General features: G+C 40.4%; 1 protein-coding gene across 5 annotated transcripts; it reads right to left on the bottom strand.

Moving 5' to 3' along the window:
* Positions 1 to 1,557: 1,557 nt before the first annotated feature.
* PAPOLG (poly(A) polymerase gamma) lies at positions 1,558 to 27,813 on the bottom strand. 5 transcript variants are annotated; one of them, XM_050893400.1, is made up of 23 exons: positions 27,114 to 27,152; positions 23,591 to 23,749; positions 23,450 to 23,516; positions 22,712 to 22,793; positions 22,519 to 22,628; positions 21,232 to 21,285; positions 19,996 to 20,107; positions 19,253 to 19,342; positions 18,483 to 18,621; positions 18,251 to 18,323; positions 18,048 to 18,168; positions 17,646 to 17,730; positions 17,187 to 17,240; positions 14,662 to 14,781; positions 14,212 to 14,321; positions 11,716 to 11,837; positions 11,456 to 11,625; positions 10,435 to 10,541; positions 10,120 to 10,358; positions 9,161 to 9,229; positions 8,508 to 8,564; positions 7,570 to 7,683; positions 1,558 to 1,607 (listed from the first exon to the last, which is right to left on the bottom strand). In XM_050893400.1, the coding sequence occupies exons 1-22, from the start codon at positions 27,128 to 27,130 to the stop codon at positions 7,585 to 7,587; spliced, it is 2,256 nt and encodes a 751-aa protein (XP_050749357.1). In that variant the 5' UTR covers positions 27,131 to 27,152; the 3' UTR covers positions 1,558 to 1,607; positions 7,570 to 7,584. The 5 variants fall into 5 exon arrangements, with proteins under 5 accessions (XP_050749357.1, XP_050749356.1, XP_050749359.1 ...); XM_050893399.1 differs by lacking the exon at positions 1,558 to 1,607 and adding an exon at positions 5,184 to 5,375; XM_050893402.1 differs by lacking the exons at positions 1,558 to 1,607; positions 27,114 to 27,152 and adding an exon at positions 27,702 to 27,813 and having other exon boundaries at positions 6,507 to 7,683.
* Between the last annotated feature and the right edge of the window lie 22 nt (positions 27,814 to 27,835).

Genomic DNA, 27,835 nt, shown 5'->3' with positions numbered 1-27,835 from the left:
CTAAGGCCTTTGTGGCTTTAACGCACGACCTTAAACATGGAGCCTCCCGCGTTGAAAAGGTATCACGGGATATCCAATTTTTCGTAACAGTTGACGTGATAATTCTGCAAAGATTTACTCAATCACTGAAGAGCTACATTCATCTTTCACACAGAAACTCCGCTTAGATGCTGTGGCAACAGTTCAGCAGCAGAAAAAGGCATCTCTAGCAGAGTGTCTAATCAAGAATCTCAATGAAGACTGCGTAAAAAGCCACTTACAATTTGGACAGTTAGAACTCTAGTATTTTTGACTTTTTCCTTTTTTTTTTTTTTTAAGGACATACACTTTGCATTCATTCATTTTCTGTAGAGACTAGTAGTAACTCCTTAGAAAATATGTCATATTTTTTTTTACAATTCTACTATTAGGAATTATTGGGATTTCCCCCTTACCAACCTCACCCATCCCCACAATGGTAAGATATAAGAACTTACCCATCAGCACTTAGTAAGGTGTTAACTTGGATCTGATAGTCCTACGGCACTGCATGTTGCACTAAAATTCTTAGCGAGACTATTTTGTGGAGAACCAAAAACAAGCAAGAAAAATTTGTGATTATTTTTTTCTCCTTAAGAAGGTAATCAAGGTCTGAAAAGTGGTTTAATTTGCAAGCTTATAAAAAAGCAACAAGAAAGAATAGCAGGCTATCACATATGTAGTGGCTTAAAAATCAGCAATTGGCTTCAGTTATAGTCTCTAGAGACAGTTACAACAATCCTTAGCCAGATGCAGTAACTGTTATGTTCTGGGAATCCCCACTGCAAACATGGATGACACGACTCTAAAGAAAAAGGGTCAAACAACACAGTCTCACAGAGTCAGGGAATTTGGCTTCAGTTTCTGGTATTAGCCACAAAATTTCTGTCTGACCCTTCATAAAACGTTAGTCTCTATGCCTTGGATTCCTCATCTGTTAAGGCAGATATTTTAAAAAACTTCTCAGAAATGTCGTAAAGAATTATTAACTGTTGAAAAAGAATTTGACATGGTGTCAGGGAAAGCCTTGAGAAAAGTGCACAACAGTACCAAAACTTAATACAAATAAGGAACTTTTGGTGGGCACTCTGGGTTCAGCCTCTGTCCCATTATTTCAGATAAAAAGTCATCTTAAACATTGGTGTTAGTGGCATCCATTACTTAAATACAAGATCATCCCCCATTTCTCAACAAAAGCTCTCCTTAATAAGTAGTTGAAAACCAAAACAATCTAAGCTAAAGGAATAGTGACCGAGAAGAGACCCAAGTTCACATACAAGCAGGAGCTGCTGAAGTAACTCAGTCTTGCTTAGGAGTCACTAAGAATCTGTGGTTAGTTTCTATACTGAAGCCTTAAACTTTTCGAAGTAGTTGCTTTGCTTTTATTTGACGTTTTTAGACCTTCACACAAGGACAAACAAAAGTGCAGCAGGGTTTCCCCACTGACATCACAGCCACTGAAATCAGGGATGACCTTTAAGGCTGAACACACACACACGATCTGAGTCTGAACATACGAACCTCTATTTGAGCTCCATAGTTGGGCTTCTGGCCAATCCATCTCAGCTTGCTTGTTACTGAAAGGTGAACTGAAAACAACTTTAAATAAGCACAGTCTGGAGAAAATTGAGGTATTACCTTTCCTGAATTTTCCCCACTTGAAGTCACAACACATAAGAATAGGAGAGAAAAATCAACACACTGTTGATTACTTATTTCTGTAAGAGGAACATAATTTAGTAAACAGATTTATAATTTCACAGGCACGTGCCAAATATTTACCCTGAATTACAGAAAAGTAAACATCCCTGTACTTATGCAACTTAGCATTTGGTGTAACCCAGTGATTTATTTAGTAGGTGAACAGGGGAACAGAAACAGGGGATTCCCTCGCCTTCTCGTTGCTAGTACTTAGCTGTCTGCAACATAGTCATTTTCCTCAAAACACGACTCCCAGAGGTATATTTTTGTCCCATTTGATCTTAACTAAATTACTGCAAACAATCACCATACAGAAAATACCGTATCCATGATCTTCCTATTGTTCACTGTTTGACAGATTGGACATTTTTTTTTTTTTGGTAAATGCACTGAACAAAATCTACACTGGGTTGCTTTACAGACTCTACCAACAGCTGTTATCCTACACAGCAGAAAAGGTACAGTATTGGTAAAGACCTGTAAAAAAACTCAGAACGAGTGGGGAAAATTAACATATGCTATACCATCTAGACAAAACCAGAAGTGAATGTGATGACCAGCTACAAGTCTTGCAAGAAATACTTAGACTTCTGGTTTCGTATATACGATTCAGAAGCAGGGCCAACTTTCAGTTTCCCGACAGTCTAATGCCTGCCGCATTTGGGAGAGCACAAAATGTATAACTAAAATAGCTATTACTTCTTTAGCTTAGTTATTAGAAATCTCTGTTGTATTGCTCACAACAACAGGTTTATGCCCTTCTGCTCAAGTAGTAGAAAAGGCTGTACATAAAACAATGTAAATTCGGTATCAAAGAAATGAGAGGAGAAACAATCTGACAAAAATCACAACACACACACACACTAAAGCAGCGCTGAAGGCATACAGCCAAGCACTTCTACATCAAGTGATTCATAAAACCTCAGCTTTTCTTCTTTGCGTACATGCACTTGGATATAGTGTTTGATAACTTTCTGCTCTTGCCAAGCAACCACACAGCAAAAATGGAGCAGAATTAAAACGGCAGGGACAAAATAAATTCTAGCATTTTCCAGCTTTAGTTAATGCTGTGGCAAGTAGGTACTACGTTTTATTTTTGTCATATTACCATCAACGCACTTTGTTCGTTCTGGGTAGTCAACACTTCCTATTTTAAGGCCACATTTTCAGTTACTCCAAGTTTACCAAAAACTTTTCTTTGGCATATGATTACATATACTGCGCCTCCAGCCGATTTTTAGGAAAAACAGAACAAAAAATGACTCAGTCATTTCTAAGAATGATCACGGGGAACATATGCTGCTTTAATTATATTCAAAGAATTCTTAAAACTTCTTAATAGAAGAAACTCAACTTCTTCATATTTCAGAAACAGAGACATGAAGTTTAGCACAGAGGCTGCGCTGGTGTCACTATTGGACTTTTTGCTCTTCCTTGGAAAAAACCACAGGTATCCGGGCATGTGTTGAACCTTTGAAAAGGCTGAACTTACACATGCTTGCCAGGCTTGCTTAGCAGCCAAAATTGTCAGCTTTCTCTCCATTGCACTTACTGCAGGGAGTGAGCTGGATGGTCCTCGCAGTAGGCAGCTGATTGCCAGGCTGCCACACACTAGAACTGAAACAGGGTAGGTTATTTCTCCTCTGGTTTCAGGACTCCCGGGATTTTCACTCCATCAGCACAGAATAAAGTACCACCCAGTTCAAATGCAGAGGAAGCAAAGATGGATTTGGGTGAGAAAGGATGACAGGCAAGAGTCTGAGATCAGATGAAATGAAAAGAGATGAGGTGTGAATAAGAAACAAGGTTGGCTGAAGAGAGCAGGATGATTCAGACAGGGTCTTCCCAGCAAAGAGGAACTGCCCAAGGACAAGCAGTCCCAGTTTGATTTTCTTGATTTCTATCAATTTCTTGAAGGTCAGACAGCCGAGAGATCAACAGGCTGTATCTTCTGGAACAAGAGATAAAATCAGCCCCCCTAGGCTACTGCTTCGCGAAGATCGCCCCAGAAAAATACACGAGGTCCAGCAGCCTGGAGCCCTCAGCCCTTGGGCCACGCTCAGAGCTTGGCACCCCAGGGGTAGAGGACAGCTGAAGAAACCCTCAGCCACGGGGAAGGGGAGTCCATGCTGACCAGCATGCTAGGAGGCAGCAAGGAGTGCTCAACAGCCCACCGCTCCCCTCCTCCTCAGCTCCCTGCTAGAAAACACCCCGCTGCACTCTGCTTAGTCCGGCCCGGCCCAGCAGGATTCGAGGCAAGGCAGAGCAACAGCAGAGCTGGCCAGAAAGCAGGGGGCCGCGGCTGGTTCCCCCCAACCTTCCTCCAGGCCAGCGGTCAGGGGTGGCAGGCAGCCCAGGGCTGCAGCGGTGTTTCCCAGCCGCCCGCCCTCAGAGCAGTGCGGCGGTGCAGTCACATGCCAGCACCGTCACAGCACACACAGTTCTCGGCCCCCAGCCCGCCCCCGCCACGGGGCCTTACGGCAGGAAACCCGCCCCAGCGTGGGAAGCCTGGGCCACAGCTCCCCTTCGCCCCCGCCGGGGAAAGGGCATGCAGCCCCCACAGCCACTCCGCAGTGGGCGGCTGGAGGGACAAGGCTGCAGCCCACTGGGGCAGTCCTGTGGGAGAGGAAGATGCCCGTTTTCACGGGAGCGGGTTTACTGCTCAGACCGAGGTGCCCCCTACAGCCATGTGACTTCCTTTGGGGACAGGGCACGGAGTGCCTCCAGCCCAGGGTGGGTTTTAGGCCCTCGGCTGCACGCAGATACGTAGCACACTACAACCGTGGCTTTTCGTTTACTGGAATAATGCAAAGGACCAGACTCTTTATGAGAAGTGTGATGAGGTAATTGCAAAAATACAGCTAGGAGTTTTTGCTTGTGTTTTTAGGCTAAACAGCTTATGTCACTAAGTATTACATAAAGGCAGTATTAATAAGCCCCCTCTCCCCCAAAGTCAAGATTAACAATTTCAAGACACTTTTCCCCCCCCCCTTTGCTTTTTACTCATTAAGGCAGAAAGTATTCTAGTACTTTCTCTCTTAGTTTCTACAGGGACATCCATTGCAACAGCAGAAGTGTAGGTGACTTCACATTAACTGTTTCATTGCTTATACCCAACAAGTAAAACCACAGGAGACGTTAATTCCTGCAATGGAATTTCTTGCTCAAAGTTACTAACCACACACAATTTCAATACAGAGCTGCTCCTCTTTAAGGAGATTGATCACGCGTCATTCACCCCTTCCATGTGGACCTCCAAGCCACGCATACAGCAACCAGCTAAGAAAGCAGATAGAAAACAGCAAAGTTTGCAGGAAGCCTGATATGAAAGAACCTCCCTCACTGAGTCTTTATGCATGAGTAACTTTCCTTTCAATCACTTTAACAGAGGACTTGCTCCATAAACAAAGGAAAACATTTAAGTTGAATTGTTGCAGTTTGAACTTTATTTAAAACAGCTGAAATCTAGTCTGCATAGTCCTGGGGCAGTATCAAACTTCTGCAACATCCAGGGAAACTCCAGAACAGTGATGTCACTCTGCACTGGGCCAAGCGTTGAGTCACGGTATATTAAGATAAAGCATGTAATCTCACCTATGCTGGATCAAGTCCGAGAACTAGTAACCTAAATTCTTCCTAAACTTCTTCTTAAAACCCTAAGAGTGAGGGGGAAAAAAAAAAAAGTAAGAGCAAGTAGAAGAGAACTGCAAAGCAAGAGTTAAAAAAAAAATCTATGTAAAGGCATATACTTTGACATCCATTAGCTAGGTTAGTTTGAGACTAGTTGCATAAATGCATGTGCTGACATAGAGGTTAAGGGTAAAACAGCCCTTAACAGTCTTGGAATACTCAAGTGGAAGAATTTGTTTAAAAGCATGGTAATATTACAGGGTTGTAGACTATTACAAAACATTTTTCATATTTGCTTTGCTTATCCCCTACTTCAGCTTTAGTTCCTTCAAATTCATGATGGATTTTTATTTACACAGGTGCTAAAGTTGTATATATACTGTAACTAGTACACAGACTTGACAATATTTAAATACCATGGTTTTAACACAGGTCACAAAACTAAGGTAACCATTTTATAAACTTAAGATGTAGCTCTGCTAAAAGCCACTTAAGTAACATGGGTTCTGTTTCTTAATTTTAACCTGTGACCAAACCTAAGCCTTGCAGTCTAAGTTTTGGGTTTTGTGGAGGGGAGAGGGAAGCATAAGACCTCTCAAACCCACTAAGGCCAATTTTCTAAGAGATAAATTGCACTTAAAGCAAGCTGGAACCAGAGGTAATAAGGAAAAAACTAAGTATATTGTGATAAATATAGTCATACTTTCTCCCCAAGTTTGGAATACTAGCAGTAGGAGAAATGCTAGAGAATGAAGACCTTACAAGATACATGCCTCTTCTTATTCCTTTACAGTCCTTTGGTCTTGCCACTAGGGTTTTAGGTGGATGCTTAAGATGATCAGAGCTCAGAATTGCTGTTTAAGCCAAGCAACTAATTTTAAAAGAATTCAGTGGTATCTGTTGTCCGCATAGCAAACTGGGACTTCAGCTGTCAACGCAGTTTGCAAACTGCACTATTCAGAGGGTGTTAATTCAAAACCTGGAAATAGTAGAAGCAGGAAAGCGGTGTTCCTAGTCTCCTCAAATTTACTCTAGCATGACATTATCATTTTGTAGAACATGTTTTTTGTGGCACTGGCCCCCCCGCCTTACATTTGGTTTAGCTGTTTGGGTTTTTTAAGCAGATCCCATCTGCATTAAAAAAAGGAGACTGAAGATTTTAAATTTCTCTTTGGAAGATAGTATTTTACAGTACATACAAAAATACTCTGGAAAAAACATACAACTTAATTTACAAAAACATCAAAATTACAATAGAGAGATAGCATAACATTTGTTTCATATGATCAGAATTTCTCCCCACCCCTCAAAAAACCCTAATGCACTTAACTGGGTAAGCAGTGTTATCAGTTTGCAGAACCAGGACTTAAGACTACTACAAGTTTTCATGTAACCATTTAGAACAGCTTTCAGGGTTTATCTAAAACCACTTTCTGCATGCCAGTTGCTTTCAAGACTGTAGCTTGCAGGTGGGTAGTAGTGTCACAGCAGCCTCAGCTATTGCAACGTTTAAGTACATCTTCAGCTGTGTGTTCCGAGTTTAGCTTTACTACCCAGTGACAACAAAAACCCTCAAGTCTCATGCTGGAGCGGTCTTGAGACAAAAATCAGATAACATGGCATGGGACATGTCTATCATCTCCATACCTTGGTAGCATCCTCTGCTGCATTTCCTTCAATATTTAAATTATTTACGGGCCTCCATGGGAGGCAATACTTGTGTCGTGCACGGCTGTGTTAGGCAGTGGAAAGCTACTGAGCTGAGGAAGCTGAGCACCATCGTGACAGATGCACAGGAGTGTATGTGCCAAATGGGAAAATAATTTAAGAACAATATTTGCACATGAACTAGGAAAGCACAAACGAATACAAGCATGTTCATACACACTTGAAACCAGAATGTGGTTGCAGTGACTAGTTAACCCTGTTTACATACATTCTGAATCCAAGTCACAGGACAGGTTGTTTTTTGTGGCTTTTTTCAAAAGCTGTTTCAGCTCGTGACAGTTAAGACTTTTAAAAAGACTAATAAGGATAACTGTTACAAGAATATGCAAAGAGTAATTCAAAAGGAAGCAAGCATCTAACAATACTATAAAATAAGACCATGGGTTTTAACTGGCCAGTTGCAGTATGGCAACAGTAACCTTCCATACTTTGTTAGTAACTACAACACACATTGATAATATGGACCACAAAACAAGTGATTATCATCTTTACCTGAAGAGATACTGGTTACCCATTAAGGGTCAGTTTGATGGATCTTTTAATAATACGAATACTATTTGTTGGAACAGGAGATGAAGAATCTGGTAGTTCTTTACTGGAAAGCCTCTACAACACAGAAAAAGATGCCACAGACAAAAAAAAGGAAGTTTTAAATTCATTAATTCAGAAGTAGCAGCAGATAACCCTTTCCTAGCTGAATATAACAACATTCTTTATGTACCAAAACGGTATGGCCCAAACCCAAATATTCAGAGAAGGATTTTTTTCTTCACCACACCACTTCAGCTACCACCAGTTTACAGAGGAAGAGCATTTTGCCCTCTGCACACTTCTTTCCTGGCATCAATTTAGATAATTATATTCCTGAGGGGGGGAAATAAGTTGCAAGCTGCTCAACAGCATAATAGAGGAAGCTACCATTCTTCTCAGATCCATGGATCCGAGAATAAGAGTGTCTCTACTTTCCAGATTACTTCCAGTGTTATAACCCTCAATTTCACAACATTTTACATGACACATAAAAGTAAAAGCCAGTTATACGCTTCAAAGCTTCCAAGTCTTGTCACAGAAATCAGTATGCAAGTATTGAAGATAAGAGCTCAGATCATATTATGGAAGACCCGCAAGGAGTACCGATCTTTTTGCTTAAGAAAAAAATCAAATCAGGAAACAAACTGTGTCAGTGTTTGAGTGCACGGAAACATGTTTTTTCAAGTTCAATAACTTGGAAACTTTGGCTTCACTTTTGCAAATAAACCTGGAAGGTCATTGTTCAGCTATTCAATTTGGTGGAAGCATGACAGGCAAAAGCTTACCAACTACTTAGAATCACCAAGTTTACAGGGATTAATAGTACATAAGTCTTTCTACATAAAATGAAAATTCTAGTTTTGCTTTACCTATGAACACAAAGGCACAATAAATAATACCTGTGATCTTGATGTGTTGATAATTGGAATCAGCATGGATTTTCCTCCAAGGACACCCTAAAAAAGCCAGAAGGGATTTAAACAGGCAGTACTGTCAAATTCATGACCTGAGAGACAGCAAGGTCTGACAGCTAGAATACTTAAAAACTGAATACATACATGCATTGACAACCTCCACCTCTTTTTTTTTTTTAAAGCCCTATAAGCACACATACAGTGTTTCAGGTATTTCAACCTTGACTCTACCAACAAGACCACATCTTGATTTGAGGGTGTGCCCTCAAGAGTTTATGCTTCAGTAGCAAGCTACACTAAATATAAAACTCTTTATCCTCCCTTTGAGAGGCCACATGCTTTAGTCTTTATAGTAGTTTTAGTTTACATCAGTGAATCAAGTGGTTTAAAAAAAATAAAATCTGATTTCAAGCATGGCAAGAAACTAGATGCTACCAAATCATCTAGTAGTAACATTTAAAAGATAGGTCATGCAAGTGTAATATTTGGGAAATGAAGACTGAAATAAGTTAAGCTAAAAAGCATATTTTTGTTTACATCAATAAATGTGTAGAGTATTTATGTGAGGTAGTCTAGGCACTAGAACAGTCCATTCAGCTTTTCAGTTAGTCCACTGAGTAAAACCACTTCAAAATTACATTTTCTGTAGATCTGCTCCTGACATCTGGATTGCCACCATCTTTGAATGCTGAATCCTGGCCAGTTAACTAGAAGAACAGAATACACAGACTCAAAATAATGGCTATACTAAAATTAGCTTCATATTTGGGTACAGCTTCCAGTCAACGATGTATTAGTGCCCATTCTTAAAACAACATTTAGACAAAACTACCATTACCACACAGGAATCTCAAGCCTCTCAAAAAGTCTCACTACCCAAACCCTGAAATCTGTACTTGAAATATTCAATAGTAGATAACAGTTCTGCAAGTTGATTCTTTACACGTGTCAAAACTGAGGTTTTTTTCTAGTTGTGCTTTGCCTCTGCCTCAAATCAGAGGTCAAGCCACAAGAACAGCTATTTAAGGAGATTTATATATAGCAATAAAACAAATCAAGCATTAATCTAAAGCTTCCACAAAAACAAGATTTAACAAGCAACTCCACACTGTCATTTCAGTAGTGGACAACCTGTTGAGTAGGCTGCTGATTTCTAAAGCAGCAAAACTATCAATAGGCATTCAAAAATCATCTGCCAGAACAAGATTAGCTCATACTTTTATGTTTATAAGATTCCTATCCTCTTAATTTTAATTTTTTTCTGAATTGTTTTAAGAACTGCTTCCAAATGAGCCAGTTCATTCAGCAATTGGTCAGTGCAGTAATATATAAGTACAGTAGTATTTAGAGACCCTGCCACCAGACCAGAAACAGTCACCAGTGCCAGATCTTGGAAAAAAATGTGTTTGATAGCTATACAGTATATTCAAGACAATTTCTCACATCTACATCCTAGTAAAGCTATCATTACACTTAGATTTAGATTCCTGAATCCACTGGGGACGTATATAAGCGTTTCTTCTCAGTTATTTCATTCATTCTACATCAATAATTAATACTACTTCAAACCCTCCCTGGCCTAGCCCCGCTTCCTTACCTTTTCTCCGTCTACTGTTTTATTGGGGCATTCTTCTGATGCAGGTAAATGAGGTCCTTTAGTGGTAAGTGAATGAGGTCGTTTAGGTAGAGCATTCTTAGGATCTGTAATTGGAGTCCCACTTAATTCACGCTGTCCTTGGACAAAATGTGCTCTGAGTTGAGAAATTGTGTTATGTCCTGGAATGGTGCAACCAACTGGAGGTCCCGATGTTCTTATTGCAACTGCAGCCTCCATTTCTGTAGAAGACACCAAGCTTTTAGAGTTCAGCCATGAAATTAAAGACTGCATTCCACCCACTACTTCAATACATACTTGAATCAATAACAGGAATGGAGAGTCCCTTAGACACTGATGGCACAGCTACATGAGGTATCTTATCTCTATTGTTAGCACCACTAGATCTCCGATATACAGCATTTCTGTAAAAGTCAGACGCTAGAGTTATAAAATGCTAGTTTGTAAAATACTATGCATTTCATCTCCAGAAAGTCCATGCAAGACAAACGTCTACCTTCTTAGCTCACTGTCACAGCTCTACTAAACACCACAAACTCACAGGCAATCTAGCACGAGATCTTCACTTTGCCGAACTTCAGACCGTGAATTTAAACTTAAGCATTTTCTTTAGTCTCTACGTACTTGTACTGTTTTCCAGCTTGGTATATCCAGCACACTGTGCTGCTTTTAATGAATGTATCTGCTCTACCTGTATGTGCACTTGATTTTTTTTTTTTTTTGCACACTACTCCTACAGTACCAAACAGTCTGAACACAGTAGGCATTACACATTTGGTAGTATTGGGCTATTACTCTCAAGATTACATATTCCTCCTGTGCTGAAGTAGCTTATGGACAAACAGACTTCCCAGGAAGTGACAGACACTTTTACTGCCCGAGTTCTCATACTGGTCCAGGAAGCCAGCAGCAGCTCTAGTGTTTCTGTGATCAAGATCAGCACTTCATTAGAACATAATACTGCTTGGCATTAACCATGCTTTTTGTTAGAAAGAACAGTTACCTACACATAAAATACTCCGGCTTCAAGTTACACACTAACCTAAGGGGTCTTGATACTCAAGACCAAATAATTCCTCTGGTATCAACTTGTTCTTCCTTCCTATGTGCTCATGTACATTAAGTAAATTTTTTCAAGGATTTCTTTAACCCGTCTCCCCCCAAATGCCCAAAGGAGATGCCAGCTTTGTTCCTAAAGCCGTTGGAGCCCTCCACATACTTACGATCCACAGATTCAAACAAGAAATCCTAGACCTCGTTCACATTGTGAGTCAGTTAAAAAGCAACTTCTTCACAGTTCTAAGGTTATGGTGCTAACCTTTCTGTCTCTGCTGTAGAGGTGTCCAATTTAGATATCTTATTTAATGAAGAGGAATTATATTGTATCCTGGAGTCCGTGTCTCTGGAACTGTCCAAACAGCTTCCATCTGAAGAAGTCCTTTTGCACTGAAGCCCACTAGCATTTTGACTAATATCTGGCATGCTTTGCTGAAACAATAGTTAAAAAAAATAAGGAAGTCTTCCAGTAATTATTAAAGCAAAAAAAATATTGCCAGAAGAGCCAAATTTTTATTATACCTTCTTTCTTTTCTGTAAGGTTTCTGCAGGCAAAAAATAGTGGAGATGCTTTCTCTTCACATGAGCTGCCTCAATCTTCATACCTTCCTTTAGCACATTGAGGTTGTTAGCCTGCCTGTAAACTAATGTGAAATTTAGTGTTGTAGCTTAGTGGGAATGTTTGCATTGGGTATTTGTCAGAGTTACATATGGTTTCTTTAGAAAGAGTAAGCCTTTAAGTCTGTCCGGCCCAAACAAAGAGCAAGAAGTTTCCAGCCTAACTGAACACGAAATGCTACCCAAGCACTCCACATAGTCTCAAGAAGATAAATGTGACCTAAGATGCCCATTACACATCCAGTACAGACCAGATACGTAACAGCTATTCAAGTTCAAATATGCATTTATGTGCTCAGTTACAGCTGTAGTTTGCTAATCATGCAGCTCACATCTGAGTTCATTTTAACCTGAAGGAGATAATACTCCTAAACCATTAGTTTTCTGGTCGAGAATAGATCTAGAGGACTTTCTGAATCAACCCAATTGTGCATAGCTGATGAGAGATCAGACACCTTACTCAAGATTCAGACTAATTTTTTATTTGATATTTACGGTGGCAATTGTGGGGTTTTTTTGTAAGTCCTGTAACATCATATTACTGCAGTAGTTTAGATGTTAAAATTCTATCTGTCCAAGAAAAACTGGATTTTAGGGACATTTGACTTATCAGAATCACTAAAACTTACACAGGTTTTTCTTAACTGCCTGCAAACAGCCTTTTATGCCACTTAAAAATGCTATACTAGCACAGCAGTTATTACAGAACTAAGTCATATTCAGATAAGCTTAATCTCACAGGCCTATCATGAGCATAACTGGAAAGTCAGCTTACTAATATACAGAGTGGGAATCAAAGTAAGGGCATGCAACAAAACCAAAAAGGCTTATAAGTCTTTCTGCTGGAGACCTAGAATTGAAATAAAAACACAAATATGAACATTCACACCAATATGAACAGTTGCTTCAAAGTAAATTCAATAATGTTTTTATGTAAGAGAGATAAGTTTCACTTAACAGAAGCCTTCCAAACAGTGAGCCTTATAGTCTTGAGCCCATCTACTTGAAGTTAATCTTCACCCTCTAAAAATATTCTCTCAAAGTAAGGCACATGAGAAAAGCTTTCTTGCATGTAACTACTGGTGATTCCCACATTTGCCAAAGGATTTCACACCTCTCAAGAAATACCTTTTCTGTTCAATCTCTCTGGATTCAAACCCTATGTCTGAAGCGTACTACAGGCTGTGCTTCACTAAACTAAGAGCACACAGCTATACTAATAAAGTTTGTGCATAGAAATAAAGGATTTAACATTAGTTCTAGCCTCTTAGCAGTATGTAAACCTTGCTGACATCATTTACATTTGCCACAACATTGAAACACAGTGCCACTGGATGTAATGTACAAGACAAGCATCGGTACAGATAACAGTGCAAGTCCGAGGAAGTCACCCCACCTGGCTTCAAACTCAGACAAGAGTTTTGATGCATTTTTCCATGCTTTTCTCATATCCCAAAGCATGAGCTAAAAAGAAGGTCAGGTTTTACTGCATTTACTCATCTTGTCTGAGCAAGACAACACACAGCTTATGCTGGTACCATGGATAAACTCTTCATCAGTGCAAACAAACATTTAAAGGAATCCACTGTTTAGAACTTTTTGTCCAAACACACTTGTCACTTCAGAAGAGTAATCTGATTTCCTTAGTTCTTCGTTATGATAGCTAGGCATGAGCCTGACAGCACACACGTGCTTCTGAAAGGCACAAGAGCAGTCAGCTTGGGAAGCAGGAAACAGATTATGGAAGAGACCTATACTTTTAAATGACTCCTCACCCCAAAACCCCTTTATTCTAGCATTATCTAACAACACTTGCAATATTACTTTATTTCTACATCTATCAAAAGTAATAACAGAAGATGAACACGAAGGTTTACGTGCAAGACTGCACGTAATTACAGTGACAACTCACTGACTTTCAAAGTTCTGGGATGATATCCTACACAAGCTGTTATTTTGGAAAAATACTGTCAACAGGCATTAACAACTTATTTTAGAGCCTGATACAGTTAATTCCCACTTTCAAAGTTCAGCAACCGACAACTGTTTTTGACAAGCGTAGCTACACCTGGTAAATGGACATCTCCTGGCTTCACATCTGACTGGCCACTTCATGAAATGCAGTGCCTTTGTGAGTGTGTTTACTGTGATCTGCAGAACTATTATTTCACATACGGTATATGGTATATGACTGTAGTACACACTTTTGTTTCAAGATGGACTGACTTTGCCAAAGCATCAAAATAGCATGTTTTTAAAGCTAATCTTCTATATGTTGCTCTCTATAGAAATATCTAATAGCTAATACCAGAAGGAAGCACAATTCACTTTGTGAAGCAACGTCCACTAGAATAAAAAAAAAATGAAACCTTACAAGACTAGAGCACAATATAGGCTTACCTGTATCTGTGAACGACTGTATAACATACGTTAAATCAATGTTAACACTTTCTGCATTTTCCACTTTCCTGAATACGATTCCAAGAAACCACATTGACACATATCCACTCCTAAAAAGGCAGATTCACAAATCTATCATTTATGCACAGATGCCAGTTATTTGGATGCTAGTATCTACTCTCAAGAAGGGATTAAGCAAAACCGTTCAGTTGTACGCAGCAGTTAAAAGATTAGAGTCAGCCCATACTTAAGTTCTCAGAGTACTGCTCTCTGAAGTTCTCCCTTCTTTAAAAAGATCTTACAAGCTCAGAACCTTGCCTGTCAGAGCTCGTACCTACAAAACAGTAGGTACGTAACTGAACGTCTCTCACAGATGAGCCGAGGTGAACAAATATAAACAAGGTACAATACATTGGACAAACTGTATTTCAGAAGAGTAATGAAACTCACTGTTTACGGAGCTCTTGGTTGCCAGGGAAAGACTGTGGCTTTACATGTGCAATAGTTATAAATTCATTCCTCTCCAAGTTTCCAACCAGCACACGAATTTTAGATTCAACAAGGCCAATCCTAATAAGAAGAAGAGATATTCCCTCATGTTTAACTGTACCCAGCACCGTAGTTATATGCCTTTTTATAATACAATGCTAAGACAAAAATGCTAACCAATCAATAAATAGTAAGTTTCATTCAGCTGAGCAGGTACTAGATTTTTATATCACACACACTGTAGTTTGAGATGCTTCCAGTGACATTTGAGCTTTAAAGTTTCCAAAGACAGAGGTAAATAAGTTTAACTTGTACTCTTAACAGTTCAGATACAACACTTCAACCTATAACCTACAATGAAAATATCCACAAGAAGCAGATCCCAGCACCTCTGGCTGCATAAGTGCAGGAAAACTCCCTTCTACCCCAAAGATCAAGGAGAAGAGCAGTTTAGAAAAGGCTCAAGCACAACTGTTCAATTACACCTGAGTAAAGATACAAGTCTTCCTCCAGATTGATCAGCGAAAAGAGTTTACCCTCTTCCAGCCAAATTGAAAACTATAGTTCCTTTAATAAACAAATGATCTAGTCAGTCTCATCAGAAACTTACCCAAGAAACTAATCATGACCACAAAGGCTCTTCGTTTAAATAAAGTACTGGCATTTTACCCTTTTACCTAAAACACTGCTAACTTTGAAAGCACTCAGAAATCTGTACGTTCTTCGAAAGTATCTTATGTTGATGAACAACAAAGATGTGCTATCTACTCCCACATCCATTCAAGAGTTGGTGAACTAAACTTCTTCTTATAGCAGACAAACTGAAGCAAGTTTATTTTCTGCTTTTTAGTTTTCCCAGATGCAAAACTAAGCCCCATTTGCCGCCATTTCCATCACTGCAAAAATATCAGCTTCTACTGAAGCCAGAACTTTCCTCATCTTTATTGTGAGATACAATAAGCTTTGTTCACTTAAAAACATTTCACATTAAAAATTATTTGGCTCTAAGCCCTCTGCCTATATAACTCCTTGTTGTATACCTAACTGCGACTGACATCAAGCTGTAGCTGATACAATTTTTAAGTGAACATATTAGAAAGTTCAGGTAAAAGGTATTACCTATTAGAGCTATTTTTAAACATTAAGCAAGCTGCCTTTTAGAGAGAGCACAAGAATTAAATTATTTGCCTTAAAGCGCAAGCCAAACTTTGAAGTATAACCAAGGTGCCCTCAGAACAGGGGTCTGTTACACAGAGCGATTTTGCTTGCTTACTTGAGCAAAGCAGGCGAAGTACTCATTTCTTAATAAAGAGTATCATTGCAAAGTTAAGACCAACACACACATTACAGTACCTTAATTCCTCACCGTTTCCCCTTATTTCAGGATTCACAGTTAGTCAGCACGTTCACATAGGTTAAACAAGTCATTATTGGCATATCTCCCTTGAGACAGTGACACATACCATGTCATAAGCAGTCGTTTCCTCTAACTACAATTGAAGTGGTTCTCACATTAATTTTCACAAAGTAGATCAGCACTCCTGCAATTTACCTATCCACTACCAAGCATGCTGAAGTGATCATTTTCAGCACTAAACGTAAGATGTCTGAGCACACTACTAGATTAAAACTTAGTAAATACAATTTATCAGCATTCAGATGCTCTGCGCAGACTGTCAGGTTCCACTCCGATTAAACAGCCTTGTTTCAACTTCACTGGAGAAAAGTAGGCTCTGGAATAGGCTGACTACATAACCAGAACAACTTAGCATTGAGAGCAATCTAGTCCTAATTTAAATATTACATCCAGTAAAAAAAAAAAGTTATGAAACCAAGTCTTCTAAGGCTCTAGAACAGTGGTCTTCAAAGTGTGTGTGGGGGGTGTACCCCAGGGAGTGCACAAGACAATCCATTGGGGTACGGGAAGAAAATATTAGAACTTCAGTAATGTGTAACTTGTAAATAAGTAGATATATATTGCAAGTACGTGTTCAAAAATTTTATTTTGCTGATAGGAGACCACGATCAAAAGAGTTTGGAGACCACTGCTCTATAAGTCAGTAAAAGATCTAGCTCTCCAGTGTCCATTACACATCTGATTACATCAAGTAATCCCCGTTTGCTTCAGCCTCTGCAACAAGGAACATCTTCCTAACTGGTGTTGGGTAAGCAGTCTCCTTAGACTCCTTGCATCTGCTTCACCAGATGACACAGAGCAGCTGGCCTTCAGGCATATGCACACTAACCCTCTTTGTTCCTTCTCATCATGACTCGGATCTTTAGGTTAACTTCTTAAGCAGCAAGATTTATGTTAACTTCCCTTCACAAGAAAGCTTTTAATTTTGCTGATGAACTGTCTACGTGGTACTGTATTCCATGCCTAGTTGCACAGTTTAATACTTCATTTGTTAATACAGTTAACAAAAAGTGCAACATTGAATTGAGTTTTAATTATGTATTGAAGCCACAATTAAAGGAAGACTTACCACTCTAAGTGATGCTCTTCAGTAGAGGCACTAGCAGTCAGCACAATATAATGTCTAGAAGAAAAGAAAATGAATATACTAGCTCAGGACTTTATATTCCTTCAAGGGAAACCAAAACTGCCTTATATGTACAGAATATGACTTCCAGACAAGACAGATTATATCCTGTATTCAGCACAGTATTAACTGAAGAAAAACAGATTACATCCTTTAGAATTGCGTTCTGCTACATTCTAAATGTCATAGTTGATTTTTTTCTAATAAAAACAGTGTCAGTGGCATAACACATACAGTTTTTCTGTCTTCCCTATACTTATCCTTACCCAAATTCATACGACTACCTCCAGTTTCCGAAAAACAACCATTAATGCCATCTTCTATTTAGACTGCAAGTTAAAACTCACTATGCTAACCAGTAAGTAAATCATTTCAAGTTCAGACAAGGGATTTCATACATACTTGTACTTCTGAAAGAAGTTCAGTGGTTCAAAGAGCTTTGACCAGTCTGATTTCCCTTGGAGAATCTCATTTGTAACCGCAAGACCTACAATTAAGGTTGAAAACCTTATTACCATTTTGTTTTTAAGACTAGCAGAGCATGATATAAACTTTACAAGATAAAGGTTTTGAACAGTAATTGACAGATCAAAAAGCAGGAATTCCCTTGACACAATGCAGGTCTACTACAACAGTTCATTGTAAAACTGGTCCCTTACTGCCTGCTACAGGCGTACTTCCCAGAGACCTATTCTACCTAAAAGGGCAGAACGCCTTGCGGAATATAACCAATTGAGATAATGTGGTTTCATATAGCAAGAATTATACTTTTTAATCAGTTAATAAGCATGGAAAGAACTTTACCATGTTTGAACTCCTCTACCATTACCGCTCGTGTTGATGTAGATACATTGTATGTAGAGTTCTGCTGGGGATAGGCTGGGGTGATGATAGGCATTACATGATATCGGTCTGATGGGTTCACCTATGACGTTAAAACAATTTTGCTTAGCATCAGTTTAGCTTAGAAGAAAGTTTAAAGGCTTCCAAATTCAATGTCTACATACCCTAGGGTCCCATACTGGTAAATTAAGATTGCTCTCTTCGGGTTGTTTCAGCAATACAGGATTTGGCCATTCCCTATATAAGAAAAGCCAGTAACTAACTGTCCATTTAAAACTCTGCCATGTAATTCAGGGCAGGATTGAATGTTGTTGGTGTAAATCTTATATAAAGAACTACCTCTAAGAGCGTTACTTCTTTATCCAAATTAAAATAGTCATAAACAATAGCTCTTACCATTTTGAAAAAACCAAGAAGAACTTGTTAACAAGAGTAGAAGCCAAAGCATTTGGATAGAGTTGACATGTTCTTGCTACTAGCATGGCCCAGGAAACCCCACCAAGAAATCCCAGCATGTTGGAGTAAATGCCACGTCCTAGAATGAATACATTGTAGTTAGCTTGCAGTCTTTCAATACCCAAGTACATTCCTTCAATTTTACAGCACCAACTTCACAATCTATAGAATACTTAGTACACTTCAGCCTCAAAGTCAGTTATTTTTGCAGTGCAATGAGACCAAAATGGTTCGTCCTCACAATGACGAGAAAAAGAATCATTGCCACACCACTTCCCAAAATACTGCTACTCTGAAATTTGCCTACGCTGCTACAGCTACTGCTTCGCTCTGACTTCCCTTAAGAAAAAAGTTCTGCCATTCTTCTAGCACTTTCTCTAGCCACATGCGCAAACGGTATTTTCTTATTCCTTATGTATCAAGCTTTTATACTTAACTTGGCATTTTTATCATTTGTAGTCAGGTTCCTGAGAAGCAATGCAGCACCTTGTCTTGTAGGCACTCCCCCCTTCTCCCCACTCTACCCCCATTCAAAAACACACAGAATCTACCACATGAACAGACCTTGAATCCAAACTAAAAAAACCCAGCTTTTAGTTTAAAAACTGTCATTTAAAGAGCTATCCAAAGCTGAAGTACTTCTAAAGGTCTTTTTTCAGCATGAGGTGCCTCTGAAAAATTTAAAGATCACGAACAATCATATTACTCACGTTTTGCCCACAGTTTAATTGCACGGAGCGTGAGCCGGAAGTTCTCTTTATTTGGCACTAGATGTAGTATTTCATCAGTAACTCGGCACCCTGTAAGAAAAAAAAGTTGAAGTACAGAAGTTCCTAGTAACAGGCACAAGTCAGTTTTATGCTATACTGGATCAAGAGCTTACAGTTTATCACTCAAGTCTATGAAAACAAGTTTGGATTACTTGCTTTGTATTACCTTAAAAATTATAGATGACACATAACATTCAGTATCACTTCAGGTAACTGGTGCCCTCAACAGCTTTTTCATAGTTCAGACTACAGCCAACAATTTTTAATAAGGCCTTTCTACAGGATTCCGAAAGCGAAGTTTCTTTCAACAGCCAGGAACAATTAAACCAGTCAATGTTAAACAGTGAGCAAGTTAGGCTTCAGGTATTTTAAATATTTTTTTTTTTTTTTTTATGAACTACCACACATTCTTCTCTATCAAGTGCTCTACCTGTTCATCTGAAGCAGTTTCTGTGGCAAACTGGAACAATGCACACACCCTGATCAAAGAAACATGAAATACAGGTCTATCTAAACACACAGCTCCTTGAAACATCTAATTTAAGCCCACTCGCCACCTCCTCAGATCTCAAGTATACAGGAAATGAGTTTCTGCATCTTGTACAGAAACTTGGGTTGTGTAATGGGCATTCTATACCGATTTTATTAACACTTTCTTTTTAAAGATGTGTAAATATGCTTACCATTTAAGCTCCGTATACACCTTATATCCAGGCTTCTCAGACGCGAGTCATCTCCGAGATCAAGATTATCAGAAACAGTTTGCATAGACAATCTTGCAAACACGAGATCAATCTTAAGAGGAAAAAAGTGCCAACCATTAGAATGCCGCACTGTTTGCAAAGAGCACACTAGTCGGGGACAGTTAGTCAGGACTAAAAAGAGCGGTTAACATTTTATCTAGAATTATGTGATTATAGATACATCTCCCAAGAGGTTTATTTGCCAGAAAACTCAAGAAAATTGCTAGAAGTTCCATATTTTATTTACAAAACCTTCACTGCATCACCCCTTTCTTTTTAAGCTAGGGAAAGGAAGGGGTTGTTTTTAAGTTGAAAAGATTACTCTAAACTTAGAATTTGCATTAAAAGGGAACATAAAATTAATCATAGAATTAAGACCTAAGTTCAATCACCTCAACTATACTTCAAAGGAGAGAGCATTTTCTTTATGCAGTAAGCCCTTTTGATCCTGAAGTATCTAGTTTTTAGTACAGTCTGAGGCAAGAAAATTATTCTGTGAATGTCTGTACCAGATAAAGGCCACTAAAAGGTCATTGAATAAGTGTCTTCGTGATAGTGATACCAAGCAGTAATTTGCTTAGGTACTACAGCATGCAGGTCTTTATTCACTACGTAAGATGTGTTCAAAATACAAGGATTCCTGCAGCTGACAAACCTAGGCAGGAGTCACATGAGTACTTTTACTTTTCATTTTTCAGATTGTTTGTCTCTTGACCACTTCATTTTTGATTTGCAACAAAACATTTAGTCTGCTCACATGATTCATACAGTGAACTACACTATACACATCCCTCTGTAGAAAGCTAGCTTGTCAGAGCTAAGAAGAGTTAGCAAGGACACTGCCTTTACTCCCACTCGGCACAAGCCTTGTGAGACAAATGCTATTCAAGTAGGCTACCCTGGGGTCTACAGCATAGGTTTAGAAAAAGATGTCCCTGATGTTCCCATGCCTGCCAGGCTTCCTAGGAGCTGATTTTCCTATAAGCTCCCATTTTACTGCAGTGTCCTCTCCTGGGATAGGTTGTGGTCAGGCTGTTTTTTCCAGTTTCCTAAATACACTGTAAGGTACCAATAACCTTGTAAAATCGCATGGTCATAGGTCCCTGCAGAAGTTATCCTATTCCAAAGCAAGAAAAAAAAAATTCTCACTTAAAGAAAAAAAAGTGAAAATCTTACCTCAATGCCATCAAACTCAAATTTGACAACTGGTACATACGCATCTTCAACTGCCTGTGAAGGAGAGGATAACTGTAAGAAAAGATCTTTTTGCTACTTTAATGTTTTTTCTAAACTATGGTAAAATACAGAATTTACACTGCTAAACTACTCAGTATAAAGACTGAGTTGCTTCTGAATCAAAAAAATTGTTAATAAGCTACAAGCAGTATAGCACTAATATGGTATTACTACTAGCTTTAAAAAGTTATTTAGCCAAGAGATTCAGAGGCTGATCATGTATTGTAATGAACAAACAGTGCACAATGAGCCATCAGTATCAGTGGTTGTAAGGTACTCACCTTGGTAGTGAGGAAGAAAAGTAAAAGATTTCTGTAGCTATCTTACTACTGGTTAACATCCAGAGAAATCTAGAAAATTCTGTCCACATTTGACAGTGTGCACTAGCCTCCTGTATTTTCTACCGTGCCTGAGATGCTATCAGCTACCTTATGGGACAGTGTTCAATTTTGTAGACCACTTGCTAGAACCGTGCTGCAGCCCACTGAGTCTGTTTTCAGGTGACAGTCATCTAAACAAAGGCTCATTAGCTACGTATATGAAGTCTTTCAAAATGTCTGCATGAGGAAGACTAGGCTAAGAGAAACACTCCTCAGGAGTTCAGTTTTACATGCAAGGTACACAACACATGCACCCGAGGGTGATTTTACAAAGCAGTTTTGTATGTTCACAGCACAGCTCCTATTAACTTTATGTTAAGCTGACACTGTGCATCCTTTCTGCAAAGTCTCAGGCTGAGCAGCCAGAGAGGAACATGACCAGAGAAGAATGAATGAGAGGTCCTAGAGTACATCCAGAGGAACACCATGGCAAAGGTACTGACAGAAGCCTTTCCACATCACATTCAACTTCCTTAGTTTTCAGGCTGCCCCCTCCTCTGCCTGCATGCAATTACCTTATTTCCAAGCCCCTTACTACATCTAAGATTAAACCAAGGCTCCTAGGGACAACCTTGCTTTTTTCATACAGCTGACTCATTCCCAAACCCATGGGTAGGGGAGAAGTGTACCACAAAGATTCTTATGTGATGTACAGTCGTTGGGGAAAGGAACCAAAAGCTTGACTTCCAACATTTTCAGGCTGCATAAAATACTATTTTAGAAGGTGCTCAGAAACAATTTCTTTTTTAGTTTTGGCTTGTAAGACATTCACTACCAATACGAGTCTTTAACATGAATATTCTTATTGTAGAAGTTGCACAATCTATCAAGGAGAGAGCTTACTCACTCTTAGATTTTTTATTTCCTCCTGATGTTTTAGTTTTTCAAAGAATGACTGAAAAAAATCCGATCTTTCTACATGTCTAGGAGCAACACAAACAGCATCTATGTCAGCACCTGCAAAGAGATTCCATTTCTTCTGTTATTGTTGGAAGTCACTTTCAAACATTAGAACTATGACCAGACAATGAACATTCTACCTTTAGTGTGTACTCCAAGCCTGTAAGAACCAAATGTAAATATTTTGCCACCAACATTTGCTACTGCTGATGGGGGAAGATTCTGTGGGGAGAAGAGAAAGAGTTTACTTCAGAATATAAGATACGCATTGACCTACGTGCAAGTTTAGCTAGCATACAAGTTATTCAGAAAGACTACAACAGCCTCCATAAACATGTCTTCTCACTCCTGTACTGAGTTGTTAGTCTAATAGACTGACACTTTTTCTGAAGTGAGTGCTTGCAACTCAGGAAAAAAAAAAAAGATGAGTAATGTAGCAGTCCTTGCATTAATTTACACAAATTAAGACCTATTATTAGTCTTCCCTGCAGCAGACACATATAAATTAACACAATCTAAGAGCTATACAAAAGGCAAGTCTAGTGTAATAATTTCAAACTAGATTGAGTGCTGTAGGCTGTGTGGGGCAAGATTAGTGCCCATTTACCATCTATCTCACCCCACAATACATTGTTTCAGCTTTGTTAACGGCTACAAGTCAACCGATAGAGCCATTTCATGAATTTACTCAGTGCCCCAAAGACTTCAAGATCTTGATCTGAAGTATCTTTTATACCTTATTTCAATGGTAGTTACTACAGCTCTACTTGATACTTAAGACGCTAAAAGTTGAACTTTAGCATAAATCCTAGTAGTATGGCCTTTAAGAAATAAAAAGGCTTCAGCTGTTTTGATAAGAATACAGAAAAAATCCTTACCTTGCTCTCACCAAGTTCTGAAATCCATTCTTTGACCAAGTTATTCAGTTTACTAAGAACAACCAGCCTGTAAAGAAAACTCATGTTAAGTTTGCCCTAAAAAAACCCAAGAGGTTAACAAATTTTACAGTCTTGTTATACCTGTGATTCAGTTCTTCCTCATCTTCAAATACCCCAAATGGCTTCATTGCTTCAACCAGCTTCTGAGTATGAATGCAATCTATATCCTTAGGAGGAGCCAAGCTAATCGGAGAAGTAATTCCATAGTGCCTTTGAGGCTGATTCTGCAGCCTAGAAGTACTGTGGGAGAAAATAAAATACTGAAGACTTCACACAACCAAAAAAACCCAACTTACTGGAAAACACCCTTCAGCTTACAGGTTTTCAAATCAACTTCTGCTCTTTTACCCTGCATTAACATAAGCGGGGGGAAAAAAAATCCCACTTATGATTTTTAGATAACTTGACCTAACTTAGAAGTCACAACTTTTTTTAAAAAACATTTGTAGATATCGGAAAAGATCCAGGTGGCTACCATCTTAATACAACTTATTTGCATTGCTCTAGACAGTTAGAACTGATCATCAGGAAATGAAAAGGTTTGAAATCCACTAAGGGTGACACTACATACAGCAGAAGCTTTGCACACATTTCAGTTTCATATCAGTTTTGATTTAAGGATATTCCCATCAGCTTCCTGCTAACATTAAACAAGACAATTTAACACTGGCTTCTTTTAGTTAAATGTATTTGCTGTGCTTCTACTGATTCTGGAAGGGCATTATAGTTGATTGTAGAGGAAGGACATAAAACAAAGCGGTCTGTTAAACAGAGTTGATGCAGTAAATTCACTATTGCCTTGGTTTTGTTTATGGAAGAGTATGAATGAAAACATCAACCAATCTGCGGCTAATGTTGCTAGGAGAGCCTCGTGCTCTTAACACAGTGTTCAATTTTTATAGTTCAGAGGCTTAGCTGTACATACATCTGTTTTATATAAATCCAAGAGAGGTATGTCAGCGTATAAAGCAGCACAAGTGAAGCTCTGTTTGTAGAGGGTGCTCAAATCTGGCTTAGCTAGCTCACTGCCCAGTTAGGCTGAGCAGGACACCAGGCACCTGGGTTTGGAGGCCCACAAGGTTACTGCCCCTGGAACTCCAATTACAGCAAGGCATAATTTTCACCTCCAACCCTTCGCTTGCCCTGCGTGTTTAGACTTATTTCCAGTCAGAAGCAGCACAGGACTGACATAGCAGGACAACATTAAATTAAAGGCAGCATTAGCATTTTTAATTTTTTTTTTTTACACCATAGAACCCTTGCTTTAGAAAGGGAAAAACAGAGAAAAAAAACCCCTACTTTGCATTACCAGCTGAAACCAGGACAGAGAAAGGAGTGGGACAGGAGGTTGGAACTGTACTTAATGGATCAAGGGTCTCTACAGAAACACTAGTAGCAAAAGGGGGAGACACATTAAAAGGTCTATGCAACTCATCATGCTTGTCAAAGAGTCCATATCCAGACCCTAAGGCTAAATGGATTAATTATGCCATTATTCAAACTGGATATTTTCCTACTTCACATATGGACAACTTCAAACATTAGCTGGGTTAGTCAAGAGATGCTTATAACTATTTAAGGTATCTGACCCATTTCAGCCGCAATGGGATTAGGAAATGCTCAAAAGACAGCTTCAACACTTGATTTAAAAAAAGACAGCTTATGACAACTCCTTATTTCTAATTGTTGCCTTTACTCTTCCATTGAGGGAAGATGGATTTCTCTCTCTCTCAGAGTAGCTTTATCCAACTACAGACATAGCTTTTAGTCATCTAGTGGGTCACCCCCCCCCCCCCTTCCTCTCTATGAGCTCATTTTTCAAACTTTCTTCTATGTGTCTTGCAAAAAGCTGGAGGGGTATTAGGGCTGTAGTCCTATCAACTAGTGTCCCCAGCCAGAACTGCTGTTTACTTACAAGCGTAACTAGGCCTTGACCTAATTTGCCTTGCCTATAGGCATTATAGACTTCCACTTCATAAGTAAAAATATTCGTAATGAATATTTTCCTTCTTATGATATCATTTTCATAAGAAATACAGAAGGAAAGCCTATGTTTAATTGCTGTGCATTACATCTAAATTAAAACACCTACAGCAGCAGCTTCCCACGTTTTACGTAGTACTTGCATTGTACGACTTGCACTTCAGAAAGTCTGCCCAAAACAAGAATGGGTTTTAGACTTCGCTAGCATTCAAGATCTTTCCAGTTTACAGAAGGCCACCATCTGCCTTTCATTGCCCCATTCTTCCTACAGAGACTACAATTAGAGACTGACATAAAGGACAATATCAATTAGATATATCAGATATTATTAATATAAAATTCTTTTAGTCAGTAGTAGATATTTTTCAGTTGCTTGCATGTATTACTGAAAGTTTGATCTCACAACTTAAAAGTTGAGAAAAAAGGCCCTTGGAAAGTTTTATTGAAAGAGTGACTTATGCCCAATAGAATTTGTTCCCCTTTTGGAATTAAAGAAAAAAAATTCTTACTTCTGTCTCTCAAGTGTACCAGACTGCCAGGCATATACAAAGAAGGGATCTTAAGAGATAAAGTAGCATACATAGCATACTACCTCTTCATCCATCAGCCTTCCATTTAAACGTGAAGTCTGGTGCAGTTTAATATTTTGCCAACTCTTGCTACGATTTGTCCACCACAGTGAACAGCTCCGACATATTTCTGTTCTGATAGATCCTAATTTTACACAAGAAGTTAACTTAAATTGATTTGTTCCAGGTTTTGTCACTTATTTATAGCTTTACAAAGCTGCAAGCCATTTCTCCTGCATACTCCAAGAGACAACTTTACACAATTACAGCTCAGGGAGTTGCCTTCAGCCGTCAGCGCAGCGTATGAGCGTTCACTGTGAATGCATTTCTCCAACTCATAAGGTCAGCTTGCCTCCAGCCGGGTAGAGATTTATCACTCCAGCCTCTGCCACCCTCACCGCCTGGGAGGGGGAACGACTGGAAATCAGCTCCTGAACCACCAAAACTGATAGCACAAACCAAAACAAAAAACAAAAAACCAACCAAAAAAAAAAAACCAAACCCCAACCCTATGACCTTCACTGAAATAACACCAGCTACACCTTTCATTCCTATCGCACAAACTCATGCTAAAACCAGCCTGCAGACACCTGCTGGCAAGTGAAAGCACCTTGTTCCTGACGCCGACATTCAGAAAAAGCCGCTTTTCTTTCTTTTTTTCCCCCCAGCGTTTCAGCTGGATACGCAGCCTACGGCCGGGGTAAAGCCGCAGCCTGCAGCCAGCCAAGCCGTTACCAGGTTACGGCGACAACACAATGCGGAGACAGGCACAGAGAACCTTACGCAGAACCACGCCGAAACCAGGGGCTCCGGCAACCGGGGCTAACCCCGCAGCGCCATTAACCCGTGCCCGCGCTCCCTGCCCTCACATGGAAAAGGTTTATCATTTATTTTAAAGACAAGTTTTCCCTGACGGGGGGAGACACACAACCCCCCCCACCCCACCCCACCCCGGGGCCCGCAACCTCTCGCCCCGCCAGGCCCCTCACAGGGCTGCGGCGGGAAAAGCCCCTCAGGGCGAACGCGAGGGAAGGAGGGGGCCGCCGCCTCACCCGCACGTCTCCTTCATGGCGCACCGCAACCCGGCGCGCAGCCCCAACCCGTAGCTGCCGCCCAACGGCTCGCGCCCCTTCTACCCGGCGCGCCGCCACCGCCTCCTTCCCGACGGCCACTGCGGCGCTCGGCCAATGGGGCGGGGGAGCGCACCCGGCGGGGTGGGGCTTGGCGGGGAGGCCGCGCCCCCGCCGGCCCCGGCCGCCCGTCGCCCCCTGGCGGCTGTTGGCGGCGCGCGGCTGAGGCGGTTCCAGCCCTTCCTCCCCGCCCCTTCTCCTCACCGGGGACCGGCGGGCCCGCGCTCCCCTGACAGGCGGGGGACGCGGTCGGTCACGACACGGGCTGAGACGCACCCGTACCGGGGCGGAATATTCCCCGTGGCCCAAACCGGGAGATGCACAAGCCGCTCTTCTCCTCGCAGGAGGGAGGAGGTGGGCAGGTGAGGCAGGGACGTTGCGGTGGCTGCCGGCTGAGCGGGCGGCGCGGGAAGGCGGGGGGGGGGGGGTGGGGATCACCCCTGAGGAGAGAGGCTGTGAGGAGAGGGGAAGGCCGGGGGTGGTGGTGGCGGGGGCGGGGGCTTGTCTTACCTTCAGGACGTCGCGAAGATGCCTCTTGACGTTTCTGCCACCCGCCGTCCCGCTTGGAAGCTGGGGGAAACTCTCGTCGGTCGGCCGCTGCCCTGCCGGGACCTTTGCGCGGGGATTAAGGCGCTGAGAGACCC

The sequence above is a fragment of the Gymnogyps californianus genome, chromosome 3 (assembly GCF_018139145.2).
Source record: "Gymnogyps californianus isolate 813 chromosome 3, ASM1813914v2, whole genome shotgun sequence".
Lineage (NCBI taxonomy): Eukaryota > Metazoa > Chordata > Aves > Accipitriformes > Cathartidae > Gymnogyps > Gymnogyps californianus.
This window is presented reverse-complemented; position numbering and strand designations above follow the sequence as displayed.